Source organism: Nelumbo nucifera, chromosome 7 (assembly GCF_055504915.1).
Source record: "Nelumbo nucifera cultivar China Antique chromosome 7, China Antique-T2T, whole genome shotgun sequence".
NCBI lineage: Eukaryota > Viridiplantae > Streptophyta > Magnoliopsida > Proteales > Nelumbonaceae > Nelumbo > Nelumbo nucifera.
The window spans coordinates 23,564,914-23,583,070 of NC_142655.1; the positions used below are offsets into that span (position 1 = coordinate 23,564,914).

The 18,157-nt window shown below is 41.0% G+C and overlaps 1 protein-coding gene across 4 annotated transcripts in view; it reads right to left on the reverse strand.

Moving 5' to 3' along the window:
• The window catches only part of LOC109113871 (protein ZINC INDUCED FACILITATOR-LIKE 1-like), a 90,650-nt gene that overhangs the window by 1,527 nt on the left and 70,966 nt on the right, over window positions 1–18,157 (reverse strand). For 3 of the 4 annotated variants that reach the window (XM_019197069.2, XM_010253407.3, XM_010253409.3), the window contains exon 17: window positions 14,480–14,523. In XM_019197069.2, the coding sequence (XP_019052614.1) occupies window positions 14,480–14,523 (44 nt within the window). Of the gene's footprint in view, window positions 1–13,296; window positions 13,404–14,479; window positions 14,524–18,157 lie in introns of those variants that run through there. The other variant, XM_088892190.1, reaches the window with a different exon arrangement.

Genomic DNA, 18,157 nt, shown 5'->3' on the forward strand with positions numbered 1-18,157 from the left:
TTTTTGTGGACCGACTTTACATGTAAAATATTAGAGAGAACAAGGCCAGAGGCAAGGGATATAATTCTTCAACTAGCAACAAAAGAGAAGGAACCATATGCCAATCTCACCTTATCCCTTCCAGATAATAACTGATATGAAAAGAAAAAGGTCAAGTAATTTATGCCAATCTCACCTTACCAAATATATGGCTGGAAGCTCCAAAGTCAATGATCCAGGATTTTTTTTTTTTGAGAGAGAAAGGTCAAGTAATTTATTAATAAATAAAGCCAGATCACAAAAAAGCCTTTGTACAATGAGAAGCTGTACAGTAGGAAATCTGATATCCACAAAATTCCAACCCACCAAAAGACTGACAAAACTAAACTCTCCTTAGTCCTTACAAATAGGAAGTCTGAATCAAAAAAGGACGACATATGCGGATATGCCTATTTTTGAATAATTGGTTAGCTGCCAACCAGGAGTGTATCATCCACAAAATTCTGTTATAAACTTCTTTTGGAGCTTGTCTTCCTTCAAATAATTTGCTGTTTCTTTCACCCCATATTGCCCAAAAAACTGCTGCAGGACGAATACTCCATGCTACCTTTCCCGTCTTGGATAGACCTCCAAGTGCCCAAGCTGCTATAAATGATTTCACATCAGCCGAGAAGCACATCTTAACACCAAACAGATTCGGCACTCTCATCCAAATCCAATGGGTGAAGTTACAGTGAATGAGTAAGTGACTGGAGGATTCCACAGATCCACCACATAGGATGCAGCCCAAGTCTTCCACCTCTAAACCTCTTCTGACTAAATTATCTTTTGTCAAAATCTTATCCAGAATTGCTGACCAAACAAAGAAAGCCAGCTTAGAGGGAACCAATCTTATCCAAATTTTGTCACTAGGGAAGTCAGAAGGCTCCCCCCTAGACAGGTTTTGGGAGAAGGATTTCACAGAGAAGGTTCTTGATTTCTTGAGACCCATTTCCTCTTGTCCCTTCCTACTCCCTCTACCTTTGCTTCATCCAATACTTGAAATAACCTTACCAAAGAAGTCACCTCCCAGTCATTCAAAATTTCTCCTAAAATGGGGATTCCATATACACTGTCAATTTTGTTTTTCCAAATAATCAGCTGCAGATGCATCCTTATTCACCGAGATCTCAAAAAGATCAGGAAACATAGTCATGAAAGGGACATCTCCGCACCAAAAATCTTTCCAAAACATCACCCTGAGGCCATTTCAAACCTCATATTTGATTCCCTTCATAAACTGTTGTTGGACTTTTTGAATTGCCTTCCATACAAAGCATCCATGAGATGTTCTGACTTCTTCAGCATCCCATTCTCTTCTATTCAACCCATATTTGGCCACTATTAATCTTCTACACAGGCTATTTGGTTGTTCATTAAATCTCCAATAACCACTTACCACGCATGGCTGTGCTGATGTTTTCACGGGTCTGATCCCTAAACCCCCATTCTTCTTGTAGCTGCAGATTCTTCCCCAGTTAACTAAGTGACATTTTGACTCCTTCCAACCCCTCCAGAGAAAATCCCTCATCTTCTTTTCTAACACCGCTGCCCACCTGGCCGGAATTGGGAATAGAGACAAGTAGAAAACAAGGAAGGATGACAATATACTTTTGATTAAAGTTACTTTGCCCCCTTTGGATAAGTATTTGGTCTTCCACGAAGCCAATTTTCTGTTCACTTTCTCTATGATGGGGTCCCAAATAGCCTTGGACTTGTAGTTTTCACCCAACGGCATGCGATATTTCATTGGGAGCTTTCCCACTTTGCATCCCCAATCCTCTGCCCATACCTCCAGGTTTGAGACCTCCCCAGCAGCCATTATTTCACTTTTTGATATATTGATGTAGTTAAAATACAGCTTTGTTTTGGGGCTATTTTAGTCTTTTCCCTTCTTTAAATCAGTGTTTTCTTGTCTCTATTCTCAAGCATTTGTTTACAGGGGTAATAGTGTAATTTTACCTTTTATTATGATTTAAACAGTTCTCTTCTTCAATAGAAACTGTATAGCCCTATTCTGTTCGACCTTTCTTCTCCTCTTCTTCTTCATCTCCTCTCCTTCTAGGCTCATACCAGGAGCCTTCTTTTTATTTATTTAATTAAATACAGGCCTGATAACATGGTATCAGAGCCTGGTTGATCGATTTTCCTGACTGCATTAGTGAAGGATGCCTGCAACTGGATGGCTGAGTTTTTATACCAATACGAGAAGAAAGGAAGGGGAAGAACCTAAAAGGACTGATCGCCCAGAAGGTTTAGAGGCTTCTATGCCTCAACCTGCATTGTTGGTCGACTGTTTGATGGTGGTTTAGACTCCCTCTATTCGGCAGTTCGAAGAGGGACTGTGAATGTCAAGTTCGGCTGATTGTTGGTTGTGGTTGATGTGTTTGGTGGGTTATTTTCTAGGAATCAGGAGGTTGGTTGACTCGTAGGAGAAGTTTTTATGCTGATGTTCCAGGTTTAGGGGTTGCGGCAATGCTGTTGAAGTTTTAAAAACAATAGTCAAGTCGGTTGAATGCTGTTGTTGAGTTGGGAAGGTGTTCGTCTAGGGAGAGTGTTGCAGAAGTAACTAATGGCTACCTTTGGTAGTGAATACAAAACTAGTGTGATGGTACAACCTGATTTCATGGCTGTACAAATGATATCGGTTAAACTTAATGGTACCAACTACGTACCATGGGCAAAGTCGGTGGAGGTAAATTTGACAGCAAGAGGAAAGGTAAAATATATTAAAGAAAACAAATTAGACCCAGGAACTGCAGGGTATGATGATGGGATCCAGGAGAATGCACAGATTATGGCATGTCTTTGGAATAGTATGGAACCTCATATCAGTGTGAACCTGATGTTCTTTGACACTGCGAAAGAAATTTGGGAACATGCTAAGCAGTTGTATTCTGGACAAGATAATGTAACTAGAATCTATCAATTGTATCAAGAGTATTTTCAATTACAGCAAGGTGATAGGAGGGTGGAAGAGTACTACACTTGCTTGAAGAGTTTGCGGAATGAATTGGATTCGTATCAACCTCTTTCGATTGATTTCAAAGTGCAAAAACTACAGAGAGATCAGTTGGATGTGGCACGCTTACTTTCCGGATTGAGGTCTGAATTTGAACCAGTGTGTGCCTGGATTTTAGGTAGCAGTGACATACCTATACTATCAGAAGTCTTCTCCAGAGTAAGAAGGGTTACTAGTCCAAATACAGATAGCTCTCCAGTATTAGAGAAGTCAGCCCTAGCTGCAACCAGAGGTGGTAGAGGTGGCTCACGTGGTAGAAGTAGCTATCCCAAAGGTAGTAACCATGGTGTGAGAGGTCTCAATGGTGGTAGAGATGGGAATTTTAGAGATTGTGGTGTCAATATTGCTGGTCGAGGAATGATCAAAGAATGCAGCTATTGTGGACGGGAAGGACACACTATGAACTACTGTTATGATCTGCAAGGCCCACCTTCTACTTGGGCCAATCATGCTACTGTAGAAGGAGATAGTGGTACTACAAGAGATGACTTCACTACTTTAGGTACTGGGAAGGAGAAGGAAATGGTTTCCATCACCCAAGAAGAGTACGAAAAACTTCGTCTATCTTCTTCTTCTTTCGGTAATACTACAACTCTTGCAAAATCATGTACAACATGTCTTGTTTCTTCCTTTAAACCATGGATTATTGATTCTAAGGCCTCAGATCATATAACTGGGTCCTCAGACCTGTTTTCATCTTTATCCCCTCCCTTTACCGCCCAATCGGTTACTCTAGTTGATGGTACTACATCCCGTGTTTCTGGTACCGGTGATGTTTCTTTACATTCTGATTTTACTTTACCGTCTGTCCTATATGTTCCTAAATTTCCCTTTAGTCTTATGTCTGTTAGTAAGTTGACAAAATCTTTGAATTTCTCTATCTCATTCTTTTTGTCCTATTGCATTTTTCAAGATCTTAAGATGGGGAAGACGATTGGTGGCGGGCATGAAGCTGGAGGGTTATATTATCTTGATGGTGGTGGGTTACAAACAGCTCTTCATTCTTCTATTACACCGTTGCAATGGCACTATCAGATGGGTCACCCTTCTCTTCCAGCTCTCAAGAGTTGTTCCAGAGGTTGTGTCTGTTCGTGAGTTATAGTGTGAAACTTGTCAGCTTAGTAAACATGATCATGTCTCTTTTATCCCTCTTTGAGAACCCCTTTACTCCAATCTTTGAGTTTTGCTTTAGGCTTTATAGTTTTTTACTCAAAATGTGACTGGCAGTCCCTTAAAAAACAATCTCATCCCACCACCCTGTTACTAGCTCTAAGAAGCCTGGTTCTTCAAACCAGCAATGCTCAAATCTGAATGGAGGTCAACTTCTCCTTATTCCTCCACAATCTAACAAAATAGGAGAATGATCTGATAGAGATCTAGGAAGGGCCTGTAGTGATAAATTTGAAAAGTAGACCTCCCAATCTGTAGAGACAACAAATCTGTCTAATTTGACTAAGGTTGCTTCTTCCTGATTGTTCGACCATGTATACTTTCCTCCTAATAATGGCAGATCCATCATCTCCCACCTTCTCATAAAATCAGCAAAACCCCTCATTCCCCTCCTGTTTTCTCTAGTCCCCTTCTTTTCGTGAGAGAATCTGATTGTGTTGAAGTCTCCCTCGATTACCCAAGGACTATTCCATTTCCTTCTCACCTCATCCAGTTCTTCCAAAAGCAATCCCTCAACCCCTTTTCATTTGGACCATACATACACCGCAGTTAGGACCTAATCCCAATCGATGTCCACCGCCTGTAGTAATAAAGACACTGAGAATTGCCCTACGAGTCTTGTCTTTCACTGCCACCACATCCAAGTCCCATACCACCAAAATCCCCCAAACGTCCCACAAGCTGGTAGGGACACCCAATTACAACTGCGTTCCGCCCACACACTTCTGACCACTGATTGCTTTAATCTCTCTTCTTTTCCTGAATATTCCCAGATCCCACTTCTTTAAGAAAGCATTGGCCACCACTCTTCTTTTACCTGAGTTCAGACCCCTAATGTTCCATAGTACTATTTTCAACGACTCCACCTATACACCAAAATAAAGATTCTATGTACATGTACTCCCAAAAGCAACCCACCTCACTTTTCACCTCCCCTTAGGCACCTTCTTACCCTTACTCGCACTGCCGGCCTACTCGTTCAAGCCCCATGCCAATCTGAATAGTTCTTTCTCTGTTCTTTGTCCTTTTCTTCCTTTCTCCTCCAAAACTTTTCTATCAATTTCCATCAAGTACTCCTTTGTTATCCCTTCTAAGCCCTTCATCAAAACCCCCAAGAAATCACCGATGTTCAGAAGTTTAGAAAGAACCCAGCTTGAAACTTCCAGTTGAGTATTACTTGCATCTCCTGCTATTGAAGACTTTTGTAACACCCGATTGAACATGTTCGACTCTTCCATCTCCTCTACTGGAATCACCGCTAGCGGTTGAACCACTTCTTCGAGAGTTACTTCATCTACATGCTCCCTTGGGCTTCTGCGGCTTGTGTTCCCCTTCTCATAGTTGTCGCCAATGACTGCCTTGGAGATTTCCGGCATCTCTCGATCCCCAATCTCCCTGGCACTCCCCTGTAACCCCTTGTACACCGCTCCTTTCCTCTGTTTCACATGCGAAGCTAATCTCCCTATCTCCCCTTTGAGTTATAACAATCCCTTTGGTCGATTGAACCGCCTGGTTTGACCCTGGTCCAGCCTGGGCCCGTTCAACTTGATCCTATGAGGTCGGGCTTGGGCTTGGTGTAGATGACACTGTAGTCTCTTCTTTATCAAAGTGCTCGGGGGACACCACCTCAGCACCGTCAGAATTTGCCTCTAGCGGCTCCTCCAAAGGTATACTCATCAAAGATCTTGAGTGTCTTTTGCGATGTCGACATTTGGCTTTACTTCTTCCTCTCCAATGGCCACGATCAACCCATCTCCTTTCCAATTTTTCACAGCATTTATCTATAACCTTCTCACACAACTCCTCTAAATTCAAAATTTGAAATAGATTTTTCGAAAACCACTAATCGCCCTCTGACACCTTTTCACCTATCTTTTCAGATTGATCGAAAAGACCCCCTCGGTCTTCCCCCTTTGTCCTCCTCTTGACCCCGACGATTCAGCTACTACTACGTACACTAAGGACTTCTCCGGCTTCTCTCTCCTCATCTCCCCAGTGACTCCACCATCTCCAACGTCGGCCCTGTTTCCTTCTCTGATCAGCCTACGAGAGCCTTCTTGATCAACCAACTCTCTGCAACGAGAGCCTTCTTGATCAACCAACTCTCTGCTACCACTCACTTTGGCAATGATATCTTCGCCTACGAGAGCCTTCTTGATCAACCAACTCTCTGCTACCACTCACTTTGGCAATGATATCTTCGCCTACGAGAGCCTTCTTGATCAACCAACTCTCTGCTACCACCACATCTCTTACTTCGTCTGGCTTCCTTCGTCGTAGGAGTATTTCTGGCCACAGTCACCACTACCATCTCTCCTCCTTCCACAATATTGACTGTTGAAGGGGGGTATCCATTCCAACGCACCTTAATCCTAATCCACTCTGCTGTTTCTTTTGCTTCCCTTGAGTTGCCCATTCCGACATAGCCACCGCAAAGTTCACCTACTTGACAAACCACCGCCTCACTCCATAGTTGCAGTGGTAGGTCGACAATTTTCACCCAGTACTCCTCACCTTCCTTTGGGAGTTTACCCTGCCCTTCAGCAAACAATTCCCAGGGCACCAGATGCATGACCACCCCCATCAACATTTCTTGCCCTTGTTCTCCACACCCTCCCCGCTTCTTCCTCTGAGGGTGGAATGAAGAGGTACTTTTTGTCATGCAGCTTCCTGACCCTTACTCCAAACTCCAGTCTCTACTTCCTCACTGCCCATTGTTGTAACCAGACCACCGAATTCGAAATTTCCACCGTTCCAACCAGACAAGCCTTCAAAAACTCCCTCCTCTTCTCTTCCCTTGTCCCACTAACTTCTACGAAGAAATTCTTTCTTCCCACTTTCAGCACCGCCTCCCCTTCCTTTGTCCAGTCAAGACCTTTTGCCTTCTCTAGGAAAGAGCTTGAGGTCCTACTCTTGTCTTCCTTCCTCCCCTTCTCCCCTACGCCCCTGGAAACTCCCAGCGGTTGGGAGTAAGATCTCCACCCACTCCGTTCTCCTACATATTCTGGCCTGCCCCTCCGTAGTGCGACTCTCCTCTGTTTCTCGCTATTTCTACCTCTATGGTTGCCCGTCATCGCTGTTCTGTTTCTTATCATCGTCTGTCAAATGTCAACTCTGCCGGTTAACTGATGTGTTTAGTGATGTTTCTATTCATTATTATGACTTCTATATTAATCATCACTAATTAAAGTCAATGATCCAGAAACCACTAGGAACAAAGGAACCATGAAAGTGTGGTTACCCAGAGAAGCTGCAAAAGAAGCTGAGGGAACATTAGGATTTCCCTCAAGTTACAAAGAACCCTACTAAACTGCTCTAACTGATCACATTTGGAACTAATAGATTTTCCCAAGGTACGAAACTCTGAGTAGGTATAATAGGAACTGGAGGAGTCTGCTCATCATGTGCAGGCATACCGGCTGCTGCATTAGCTGAAGTAGGCTTCTTCTTATGATAGTTCTGGTTAGGCCTTTTCTGATACTGATTCTAATTTTGAAGCATCATGGGTTTATCCACCAAATCCCAACAAGTTTCCTTAATGTGACTCTATCACATTGAGTGCACTACAAATTGTCTTTGTCATCCTCCTCTATCCTTTTTGATGGTTCACCTTTCTTCACAACCCCTTTGCAGCTAACGCCACTGCCTCAGTGCCTCCCCCTTGGACAAATTCATATCCTTGTAAACTTGGCAATTCTTTACTACCTAATATCTGAATTCTGATGGGCTCATATCCTTGTAACAAATGGCGATGTTTAGGCGACTGTCATTTGGACTCAGCAACAAATATCTGTTGTCAAGATATGAATTCATATCCTTGGACAAATATCTAGGACCTAGGTGACACTCCAGTGTGTCCAAGGGGGAGCTTCTCTAGGTGATCCAAGAATTGCCAAGATATGAATTCCGATGGGCTCATATCCTTGTAACAGATCGCCATTTGTTACCTAGAGAAGTTCCCCTTGGACAAATTCGTATCCTTGTAAACTTGGCAATTCTTTACTACCTAATATCTGAATTCTGCGGTTCGCATTCAGTTAGATGAGGGGGGCAGAAATCCCACAAAACCTCAACCAGATAACAGTCACTGATTTCCCAGAAGGAGGCGACAATCCAGAAGAATAATTAGCAACTTGCTTTAGTCCCAGAGGAAGGAAGCACCATGGAGGTATCACCAATAGCAATGGTGATGACTGATGAAGGTAGCGAGGAGGAGACTGATCAGCATTCAAAGTCGAAAGGGAATAGTAATCCTCAAAGCAACAAAGGAGAAAGGGCTAAGGATAACCCCAACACACCGATGATTAACAATAGAGATGTAACCCCGTCAGGAGAGCAGAGAGGTAAGTCAACTAATTACTAATACTTCTTCCTCGTGGGTGACCTCAAAACTTTTGGGGTTGGGTAAGTTTTGGGGGGTATCTATGGAGGGTTTGGAGGCAGAAACAATAAGTTACCTTGAAGGAGTGGAGCAAAGAATCTTAATGGAAAGAGGAAAATTAGTGGCTAGAAAAGGGGGAGATTCTTCAAAAGAGAATAGGGAGTTGATGAGGTTGACGTGGGGTTTAAATGACAAGGCAGGGAGCTGTGAAGGAATGGCAAGGGGCCAAAACTAATAGGCTGGTGTAGAATAACTCTTTTTCTTTCTTTAGTTGTTATGGGGCTGAAAATATTATCGTGGAATGTTAGGGATCTAGGGTCGGGAAGAAGGCTGATGGTGAGTGATACTTTCAAAAGATCAAATTCCCTCTTTGTTTTGTTGCAAAAAACTAAGCTGGAAAAAATGGATGAGGGGGTTGTTCGGAGTATTTGGGAAGATGGAGAAGTCAAGTGGAGGGCTAAGCCGACTATAGGCACTGCAGGGGGTCTGTTAACTCTCTGGAACCCTATCGGCTGTAACATCATTTCTCACAGAGTGGGGCAGTTCTCAATCTCAGTGGTTGTGGAGCTTTCGGATGGGAAGCAGGTCCAAATTTCAAATGTGTATGGTCCAACAGTTTCTAGTTTGCAGACTTCTTTTTGGGAGGAAGTGGCTGATATGAGAGAAACCTTTACTTGCCCTTGGGTCATCGGGGGTGACTTTAATGCTATTTTATCCACTGAAGAAAAAAAAATACAAGATGCAGAAGAACTAGAGTGATGAACCTGATTGCTGATTTCATAAATAATTTTGACCTTATGGATCTCCCTCTAGTGGGAGCTCAGTATACTTGGACCATCAATCAGGAATCCCCAACGTTGGTCAGGCTGGATAGATTCCTAGTTTCTTCAAACTGGGATGAGCTATTTCTGGATTTGAGGCAGCCTGGATAGATTCCCAGGCCTGTTTCTGACCATGTTCCTAAACAGCTCATTTGTGGGGATCAGGAGAAATTGAAAACTCCCTTCAAATTGGAGAATGCTTGGTTTGAAGAAGAAAATTTCATTTCTTTGTTGACTTCAGTATGGGGGGAAGATCTACAGGCTGAAGGTACTAGTTCCTATATATTCGCAAAGAAAATGAGAGCAATTAAGGAAAAGGTCAAAATCTGGAAACTTGAAAATAGTCTTGGGATGGAAACTGAGAAAACAGCTTTGCTGAAGGTTATTGAAGAAATTGACAGGGCTGAAGAGGCAGGTCCAATTTCAGCAGACTTGAGACAGAAAAGAATACAAGCAAAGGCAGATTTTGATAGGTTGGCAGCTAAAGAAGAAATCAAATGGAGGCAGAGAGCAAAAGTGGCTTAACTGAGGTTGTGTGATAAAAGCACAAACCTTTTTCACAAATTGGCTAATGCACGGAGAAGGATTGCTTCAATAAGCAAACTGGATTGGGATGGAAGAGTGAGAGAATCAATACCTGAAATAAAAATGCTAGCCACGGCTTTCTATAAAAACCTTTACAAAGAAAACTGGGCCAGAAGACCTTTCCCTTCAAATTTGCCTTTTAAGCAGCTGAGTCTTGATCAATCTATGTTCCTTGAGACACCGTTTACTAAAGAGGAAATTAAAACAAAAATCCAAAAAATGGAGGTTGAGAAGTCTCCCGGACCTGATGGTCTTACTAAACTTTTCTATATCAAATGTTGGGATGTGATTAAACAAGATATTCTGAAAGTCTTACAGGATTTCCATTGCAATGCTTCCTTGCAAAGAAGCCCTTAATACCACTTTTGTGACCCTATTGCTCGAAAATTGAAGGGGCCATAACCTTAGAGACTTCAGACCAATTAGTCTTATAAACAGTTTCTACAAAATTCTGGCAAAAGTGTTGGCCGAAAGAATGAAGTTAGTGCTGAGTAGTGTGATTTCAAGCAATCAAAGTGCGTTTGTCCCGGGGAGACAAATGCTTGATTCAGTTTTGGTAGCCAATGAGCTCATTGACTCAAGGCAAAGGGAGGGAGTTCCGGGGCTAGTGTGTAAACTAGACATAGAAAAGGCCTATGATCATGTTAATTGGAGATGTTTGGATCTAGTGCTAGAAAAAATGAATTTTGGACAGAAATGGAGAAATTGGATTAAAGTATGTGTATCATCACCAAGTTATCAGTCCTAATTAATGGTCAGCTGGTGGGATTCCTTGAGTAGAAATCTGCTAAATTAAAAAATATAAAAGAAAAGTAGTTTCTTGAAGATAGAAGGAAGAGAGAAGGAGAAGAAGAGAAGAGAAGTTGGAAAGAAACGAGAGCAATAATCTGGCTGCCCCCTTCACTTATTATTTATACTAAAATAATAGAACAGTACAAAGACAATTTTGCCCTTATAGGGCGGCAAAACATAAAACAACATTTATAACACTCAAAAACATAATAAAATTTGGACTCACATAACTACTGTGGTCCCCACGTCCTATCTAACAACTAACATAAAACATCTATTCAGAAAAACATCATAAACCTAATTAATCTTCAACACTTCGAAAGCTCTAGAGGCCTAAGATAGGGAGATTTCCTCCCCCCCTTGCTCTTTATTTGTCTTATGGAGCTTCTCTCTCAGTTCTCCCTTAAGGCTGCTGAGAATGGGATTTGGGATGGCTTTGCAATTGCTCCTCAAGCAGAAAAAGTTTAACATTTTACAATTTGCTGATGATACTCTCTGCTTTCTTGATGCCTCAATTGATCAGTTGGAAATCTTGCTTGGGATCCTTTGCTGGTTTGAGGTGGTGTCAGGCCTTAAAGTTAACCTGAACAAAAGCAAAACCATCCCAGTTGGGCAGCAGGTGTTAAATTTGGAGGATCGTGCAAGAGTCTTGGCTTGTCAAGTGGACTTCTTCCCTGTGAAGTACTTGGGGCTTCCTCTCGGAGCAAAATGCTCCTCCTCTGCTATTTGGGATCCAGCCATTGAGAAGCTAGAGAGAAAACTTTCTTCTTGGAAGGCTAAATACCTTTCAGCTGAGGGTAGAGTGATCCTTATAAAAAGCACTCTGTCTAGTCTCCCCACCTACTTCCTGTCCCTCTTTCCTATTCCAGCCAAAGTTGCACAAAAAAATTGAAAGCCTGTAGAGAAACTTTCTATGGAGGGGTTGGGAGGAAGAGAAGAAAATCCACCTGGTGAACTGGAACCAAGTTTTCCTGCCTAGAAAGGAAGGGGGTCTAGGAATTAGGAAGCTGAAGGTGATGAATATTGCTTTGCTTAGCAAGTGGTGCTGGAGATTTGCTGTTGAAAAAACCTCCTGGTGGAGAAACTTAATGGCTTCCAAGTAATCGGAAACCAGAAGACAATCTCTCCAGTTGGGGCTGCTCAGTGTGGAAGGGTATCCTAAAAAGTCAACCGAATTTCCTAGAAGGTGTGGAGATCAAAGTGGGCAGAGGAGACAGGGTTAAATTTTGGAGAGACCCATGATGCCTGAACAGTAACTTGGCTGAGGCTTTTCCCCAGCTCTTTCAGTGTGCAGTTGACCAAGAAGCTTCTGTGGCAGATTGATATGAGTTTTCCAACAGTACAGTGACCTGGCTTCCCCAGTTTAGGAGAGATCTGTTTGATAGGGAGCTAAATGAGATGCTGGATCTGCTGAATCTATTACAGGGCCAAAATATTGACAGGTGTAGTGAAGACAAGTGGATATGGAAATGGAGTAAGGATGGTAATTTTTCAGTCGTCTTTATCATCAAAGCTTAGCAGTTCGGGGTCGGTTATTTTTCCTTGTAAACAAATCTGGAATGCAGTTTCTCCCTCTAAGTCAAATTTTCTTGCGTGTACTATGGTGCTTAATAAGTGCCTATCAAAAATCAGTCTGGAAAGAAGGGGACTGCAGCTCTCAAACCTTGCTTGTGGGCTACAGATCATCTATGTATACACTGTCCAATTTCTTCTAGAGTGTGGGAGCATTTTTTAAAATCTGCTGGAGTTTGTTGGGTCATGCGAGATCAGTCAAAGACCTCCTTTTTAGCTGGAATCTGGCAGGGCTGAGGAAAAAAGGAAGATTAGTCTGGAAAACAATTCCAGCAGCAATTCTATGGTCCTTGTGGTCAGAAAGAAACAATAGAGTATTCTCTAACAAGTCAAAAATCCCAGACGAGCTAGTTCAGCAGTTAGTCAGCAAGCTGTTCTCTTGGGTGTCGGTTACTGCTGAGTTTAAGCACATGAATGTAGCTGAGTTGTTTAGCTCAGTCATTTGGAGTCTGTAATTGTATTTTGTTCTGGGCACCTTCTGTCCAGGAATCTGTTGTAATTCGTTATTTTCTTTAAATAAAATCTTACCCTACTTTTTCAAAAAAAAAAAAAAAAATTGAAGGGCTCATACACTTGATTCAAACCAGCAAGGAGGGTAAACACACATTGTTGAGACACAAGCTTCCTATAGTCCTTAGCATCCCCCTCATTCCTCCAGTTAATAGTTTGATAATGATCCAACTCTTTCCACATGGATGTAAAGGTAGAGTAGTAGGCCAATGGGGTTTTATTACCTTGTTTACATGCAGTCGATTCAACTTGTAGATGATATATTCTTGCATAGTGCCTCTGCTTTGAGTAGGTGGCTTTCACTTGGTCCCAAACTTCTTTAGCTGTCTTAGCCCACATGAAATTCTTCCTAAGAGAAGGCTGAATAAAGGACAACAGCCAAGTCATCACTATGCAATTCTCTTGGTCTGACTTGTCATGATTCAGTCCCTTTTCCTTTGGTTCTGTTATGCTTCCATCAGGGGCCCAGTCTTGCCTCTACTTCTTACAACAAGTCTCACACTCTAAGTCCACTCTAGATAATTCAGACCACCTGGAGGAGTGAAAAAATAGGCATAAACATGTTATCTGAACTTATGAATGGAGTGTTACTGTTGAAGGAAGCTCTAGTAACATTGGAGGTGGTTGAACTTTCACGATTCATCCTTAACACCGAAGAATTGAATTCCAAAGACCATTACTAAGAGTGAAAAGTGACACCGGATCACCTGGGAACCCCACACCAACACCCTTTGTTGCTAAAGCAACCAAACTGCATCTAGTCAAGGCTAGAGAAAGTGTGAACATCTTGGCTGGGACCTTTCTGTCACTATTTCCGATAAGAACTTTCACTTCTTTACCCTAGAATGTAGCATACACAGCTAATAGAAATTAACCACCAAGAGAAAGCGAAAAGGGCATACCATACATGTTAATCAGTCAAGGGCACTAGAACATAGACCAAATGGATCTGTATACACAGATCTGATTCAACACCATAAGATGAAGAAAATAGATGCATAATACAGGTCAGTCAAACATCCCATGAACTGCTGGAATACTCCACTAGGGTGTACACCTGTAGATCACGAACAAAGTAGAAAACTTCCACATAGTGACTGTTCACATGGTCCACGAATAGGTCTGAAAGAATCTGCCCTGGTTCTATGTTCAAGGACAGAATAAAGTGAAAAAGAAAGAAAGATGCCTCGATCAGATCAAGGTATTCTGTTGTTTCTCCACGTATGAAGAAGAAAAACAAGAATAGTGTGCAGTAGAAAAGAGTCCTTTTGATCAGATCTAGTGCTCTGATACCATGTTTTCAGTGTTCCTTAGAAGAGAATAAAGGAAGAAGAAAGAGACAGTAGTGGAGTTGTCAACATTGAAAGGGCGGCAGATACTAGGGTGACAATAAAGAAGGGCAAAAAGACTAATCTGTCCCTGACACTAGAACATAACAGAAAACTTACATTATCAACCTTTTCCCAGAAAACCTTGTAGGTAAGATGCACCGTGGATGTGGAGCATCTCTATGCAAAAGTTACAGATGCAAATGAAATAGCTTTAGAGGTTTACCTATCGTCACCCTAAAAGTCATCATAGATGTTATAACAAGGTAGAATTTCATACCTGGGAGGAAAGAAACATTTTGACGCTTTTGTGCCCAAGAAAATCTGCAATAGTAAGTTATTAATAATTGAAGTTAGAACTGGCAGAATGATGTAAATTTGAATTGAATCCAATTTTTTCTTCTTCATCAGGTAAGATAACTAGTATTCAGCCAACACTATCAACAATGCAATCATAATGTACTATCCTAATCTCGAAAAGTGTTTATGAGTTAAAACTTCATAACAATTCAAAAGAATTGCAATATGCTAGAAATTTTACAAAACAAGTGATGGCATGTTGGAGTTTCACATTAGCAACATAATTCATTCCTTTTTAAAATTCCTTAAAAATCTTAAATCGGACAGAAAGTATACCTTTGCAGTATCATCTCAGAGTTGTCCTAATCAACTTATATTAAAATAGTACCATTAGTTGTTCATTTAATTTTTTGTAAAGAAACTACCAAAGCTGGACCCTAATTTTAATGTTCATATATTAGTGCATTTGCATGTCTACATTTTTTCTATTGATAATAATAGATAAATTAATGAAGAAAAAGGGTATACAAGAGGCACACAAAAGGAAGTGGGAACAAAAGGGAAAAAATCCAACCCCACACCAGAAAAGAATAACTAATTACCTCAGATGCACAAAGAAACCAATCAACTGACTAATATGGTTTTCATTGATCCTTGATCAAAGCTCAGAAGAAGAAAACTAAGATAAGGATGAAGAAGACTGTTCATATTAACAATCCAACTTTTTGGTAGTGGTTGCATACCCAATTTCTCTTGATCCAACCTCTAGATTAAGCTGAAATTTGGATGTACCAAAGCTTAAAAGTATAGAGAAAATCCTCCAAATCTTAAGCTAATCAGACTACATTAAGAGCTTTATCAAGCGAGGTTAAACTGATGTAGGACAGGGTAGGGGTCCCACAACTTTTACTTCAGATGGTAGGCTTTGTGGGGGGTGAAGGAGAGGTCATCTCTATAGCAAACCTTTTTAAGGCAACACTTGGAGCTGGTGCCATTTCACCAGTGCCATTTTCTGAGAAAACAGTGCCCTGCATTGGTATGCCATTTTCTTAGAAAACGGTGTTTTTTTTTTTTTAGTTTGGGAATTTTTCTGCCACCTAGGCATTTTTTCAATGCAAAATCGGAAAACCATTGCTAGCAATGGTATAAAAATGAGAAAACTTCAAAAAGGATGTTTTCTCAGACCACACCTTTCCTGTTTTCCAAAGCATGGTCTGAGAAAATGTTTTTTGAAAAAACATCCAACCAAACAAGCATCATTTTCCCCAGCATTGAATCTCCCACGTGGCGTCAATGTGGCACCATTATCTGGGAAAATGGCATTGGTTCCAAACATGCCCTAAATCATAGCCTATAACCCTAGGGCAGTTGATTTTTGGAAGCCTGTTCTAGAAAGGTTTACCAAAAAATTGGTTATGTGAAAGAGAAGCTACATCTCTCGTGGGGGGGGGGATGATCACCTTAATTAAAGCCACATTGACCAACTTACTTGTTTATTTCATTTTTACCTTCAAAATCCCCGTGAAAGTTTCTAAGAGCATTGAGAACATTATGAGGGATTTTCTTTGGGAGCTGAGAGAATCTAGGAAGGATAACTTGGTGAGATGGGATCTAGTGAGTAGGAGTAAGAGGGGGCTCTAGGGATTGGCACCCATTACTTGGTGGAGATTTCTAGTAAAATAGGATATGTTGTTGTGCAAGGTAATAGTGTTCATGGGCTAGATGATAATGGGTGAGATGCTTTTGTTTCTCAAAGGTCTTGGCTTCCCCTTAGAAATCTATCATTAAAATCCTCCCTTCCCTAAGAAATTTATTGAGATATGATGTTGGGAATGGCCTTAAAGTTTTATTTTGGGAAGATTTGTGGGTTTGAGATTCTCCTTTAAAGGACAAATTTCCTTCTTTGTTTGCTCTCTCAACTTATAAATAGGAACCCATTACTAAGTTCCTCGTTCGTTCTCCTGAAGGGTTTGTTTGGGATCATGGGTTCAGATGGGGTTCAAGGGATAATGAGCTTGCTTCCTTGGTGATTCTGCTTGAGATCTTGAATAATCTTTTTCTAGACCCCTCTTATTTAAATAGTAGAGTTTAGGTCCCATCCCCTTTAGGGTTGTTCTCTTGTGCTTCACTTTTGGATATCCTTACTTCGTCTTTGGCCTCAGTAGCTTCCTTTTTAGTGAAAGAGGTGTGGTGTAAGCCTATGTAGATTAAAATTCAAGCTTTTTGTTGGGAAGTAATGTTGGATAAAATAAATACTTGTGATATGCTTCAAAAGAGGAGATCAAATTGTTGTCTTTCCCCCATATCTGTCTTTTATGTATGCTAATGGTGAATCTACTTCCCATTTACTAACCTCCTACTCTTTTGTTTGTTGTGTTTGGGAGTTCTTTTGTTCTCTTTTTGGATGTAGGGAGCCACCTCTAGATGTAGCTAACTTATTCACCTTAGGTTTCCTTCCCTTGCCCAAGAAAAGAGGAAAGTTGATGCGGAGAGACACCGTTTTATGGTCACTTTGGGTGAAGACTTTGAAGTGGTTCAATGAGTACTCTGTGGATGACTTCATCAGAGGCTAGGGAGTAATAGCAGCTTCTTCTACTTCGAAATTAGTTGTGCAGCTGATGTGGGCTCTTCCTAGCTACAACAGAACTAAATTAAATTTTGATAGAAGTTCATGCGGAAATCATGGCCCCTTGACAAGATGCCCCTTGTTGCTTAGCCTCACCTTGGCACCTTGAAAACCAGTGATTTAAAAGGCGCACATAGGCGCACAAGTGCATAGGCAAGGTGCATTTTTGGGTATCCGCCTCCCCTAGGTCCTAGGTGCAGCCCTTTCAAAAGGTGCACGCCTGGCGCGCCTTGTGCCTTAGCCCAAGCGTGTGCCTTTTGAAAATTTGACATTTTTTTGCTTTTTTTGAACATAGTGGCTGGGCCAAGGGCTCCACCCCGGGCCCCGTGCCATGCCCCTCGAGGCAAGCCCAAACAAGCCCACATTAGGTCTTAAAATCTTAGTTCTCACACAAAAAATGATGATTTTATTGTTTTAACTGCTTTTGGTAATGTTGTTCATTCATTCATTCTAATAAAATATCTTGTTAAAAAGCAGTTAAAACTATAAAATCATCATTTTTTGTGTGAGAACTAAGAATTTAAGACCTAACGTGGACTTGTTTGGGCTTGCCTTGAGGGGCGTGGCACAAAGGCAGCTCGTAGAATTAGGAATGTAATATGTTTTACATTACATTAGCTACTTGAAGTAATGCAATTGAGTGAAAAAGGAGATTAGAGGTTTTACATGCTTGAAAATGTTTTATATGTTTGATTTTATTTTTAAATTCTCATTTTGATATGCTTTACATCTTATGTTTATGTATTTTAACTTTAGATAATAGGTTTTTTAAAACATTTATTTTAAAATTTAAGTTTATATTTTTTATTAATATTATGTTTAATATTTTTGATTTTTTTTGAACTTTTTGGCATTTGTTTTGAATTTTCTGACATTTTTTTTTATTTTTTAGCAATTTGTTTTTGTATTTTTGTGCCTTGCATTAAAAAGGCGCATGCCTCAGACACAAATTGACCCTTGTGCCTTTTTTGCGTCTTGTGCTTTTAAAACACTGTTGAAAACTATGGTTACAACATTAAAATATTCCCTAAA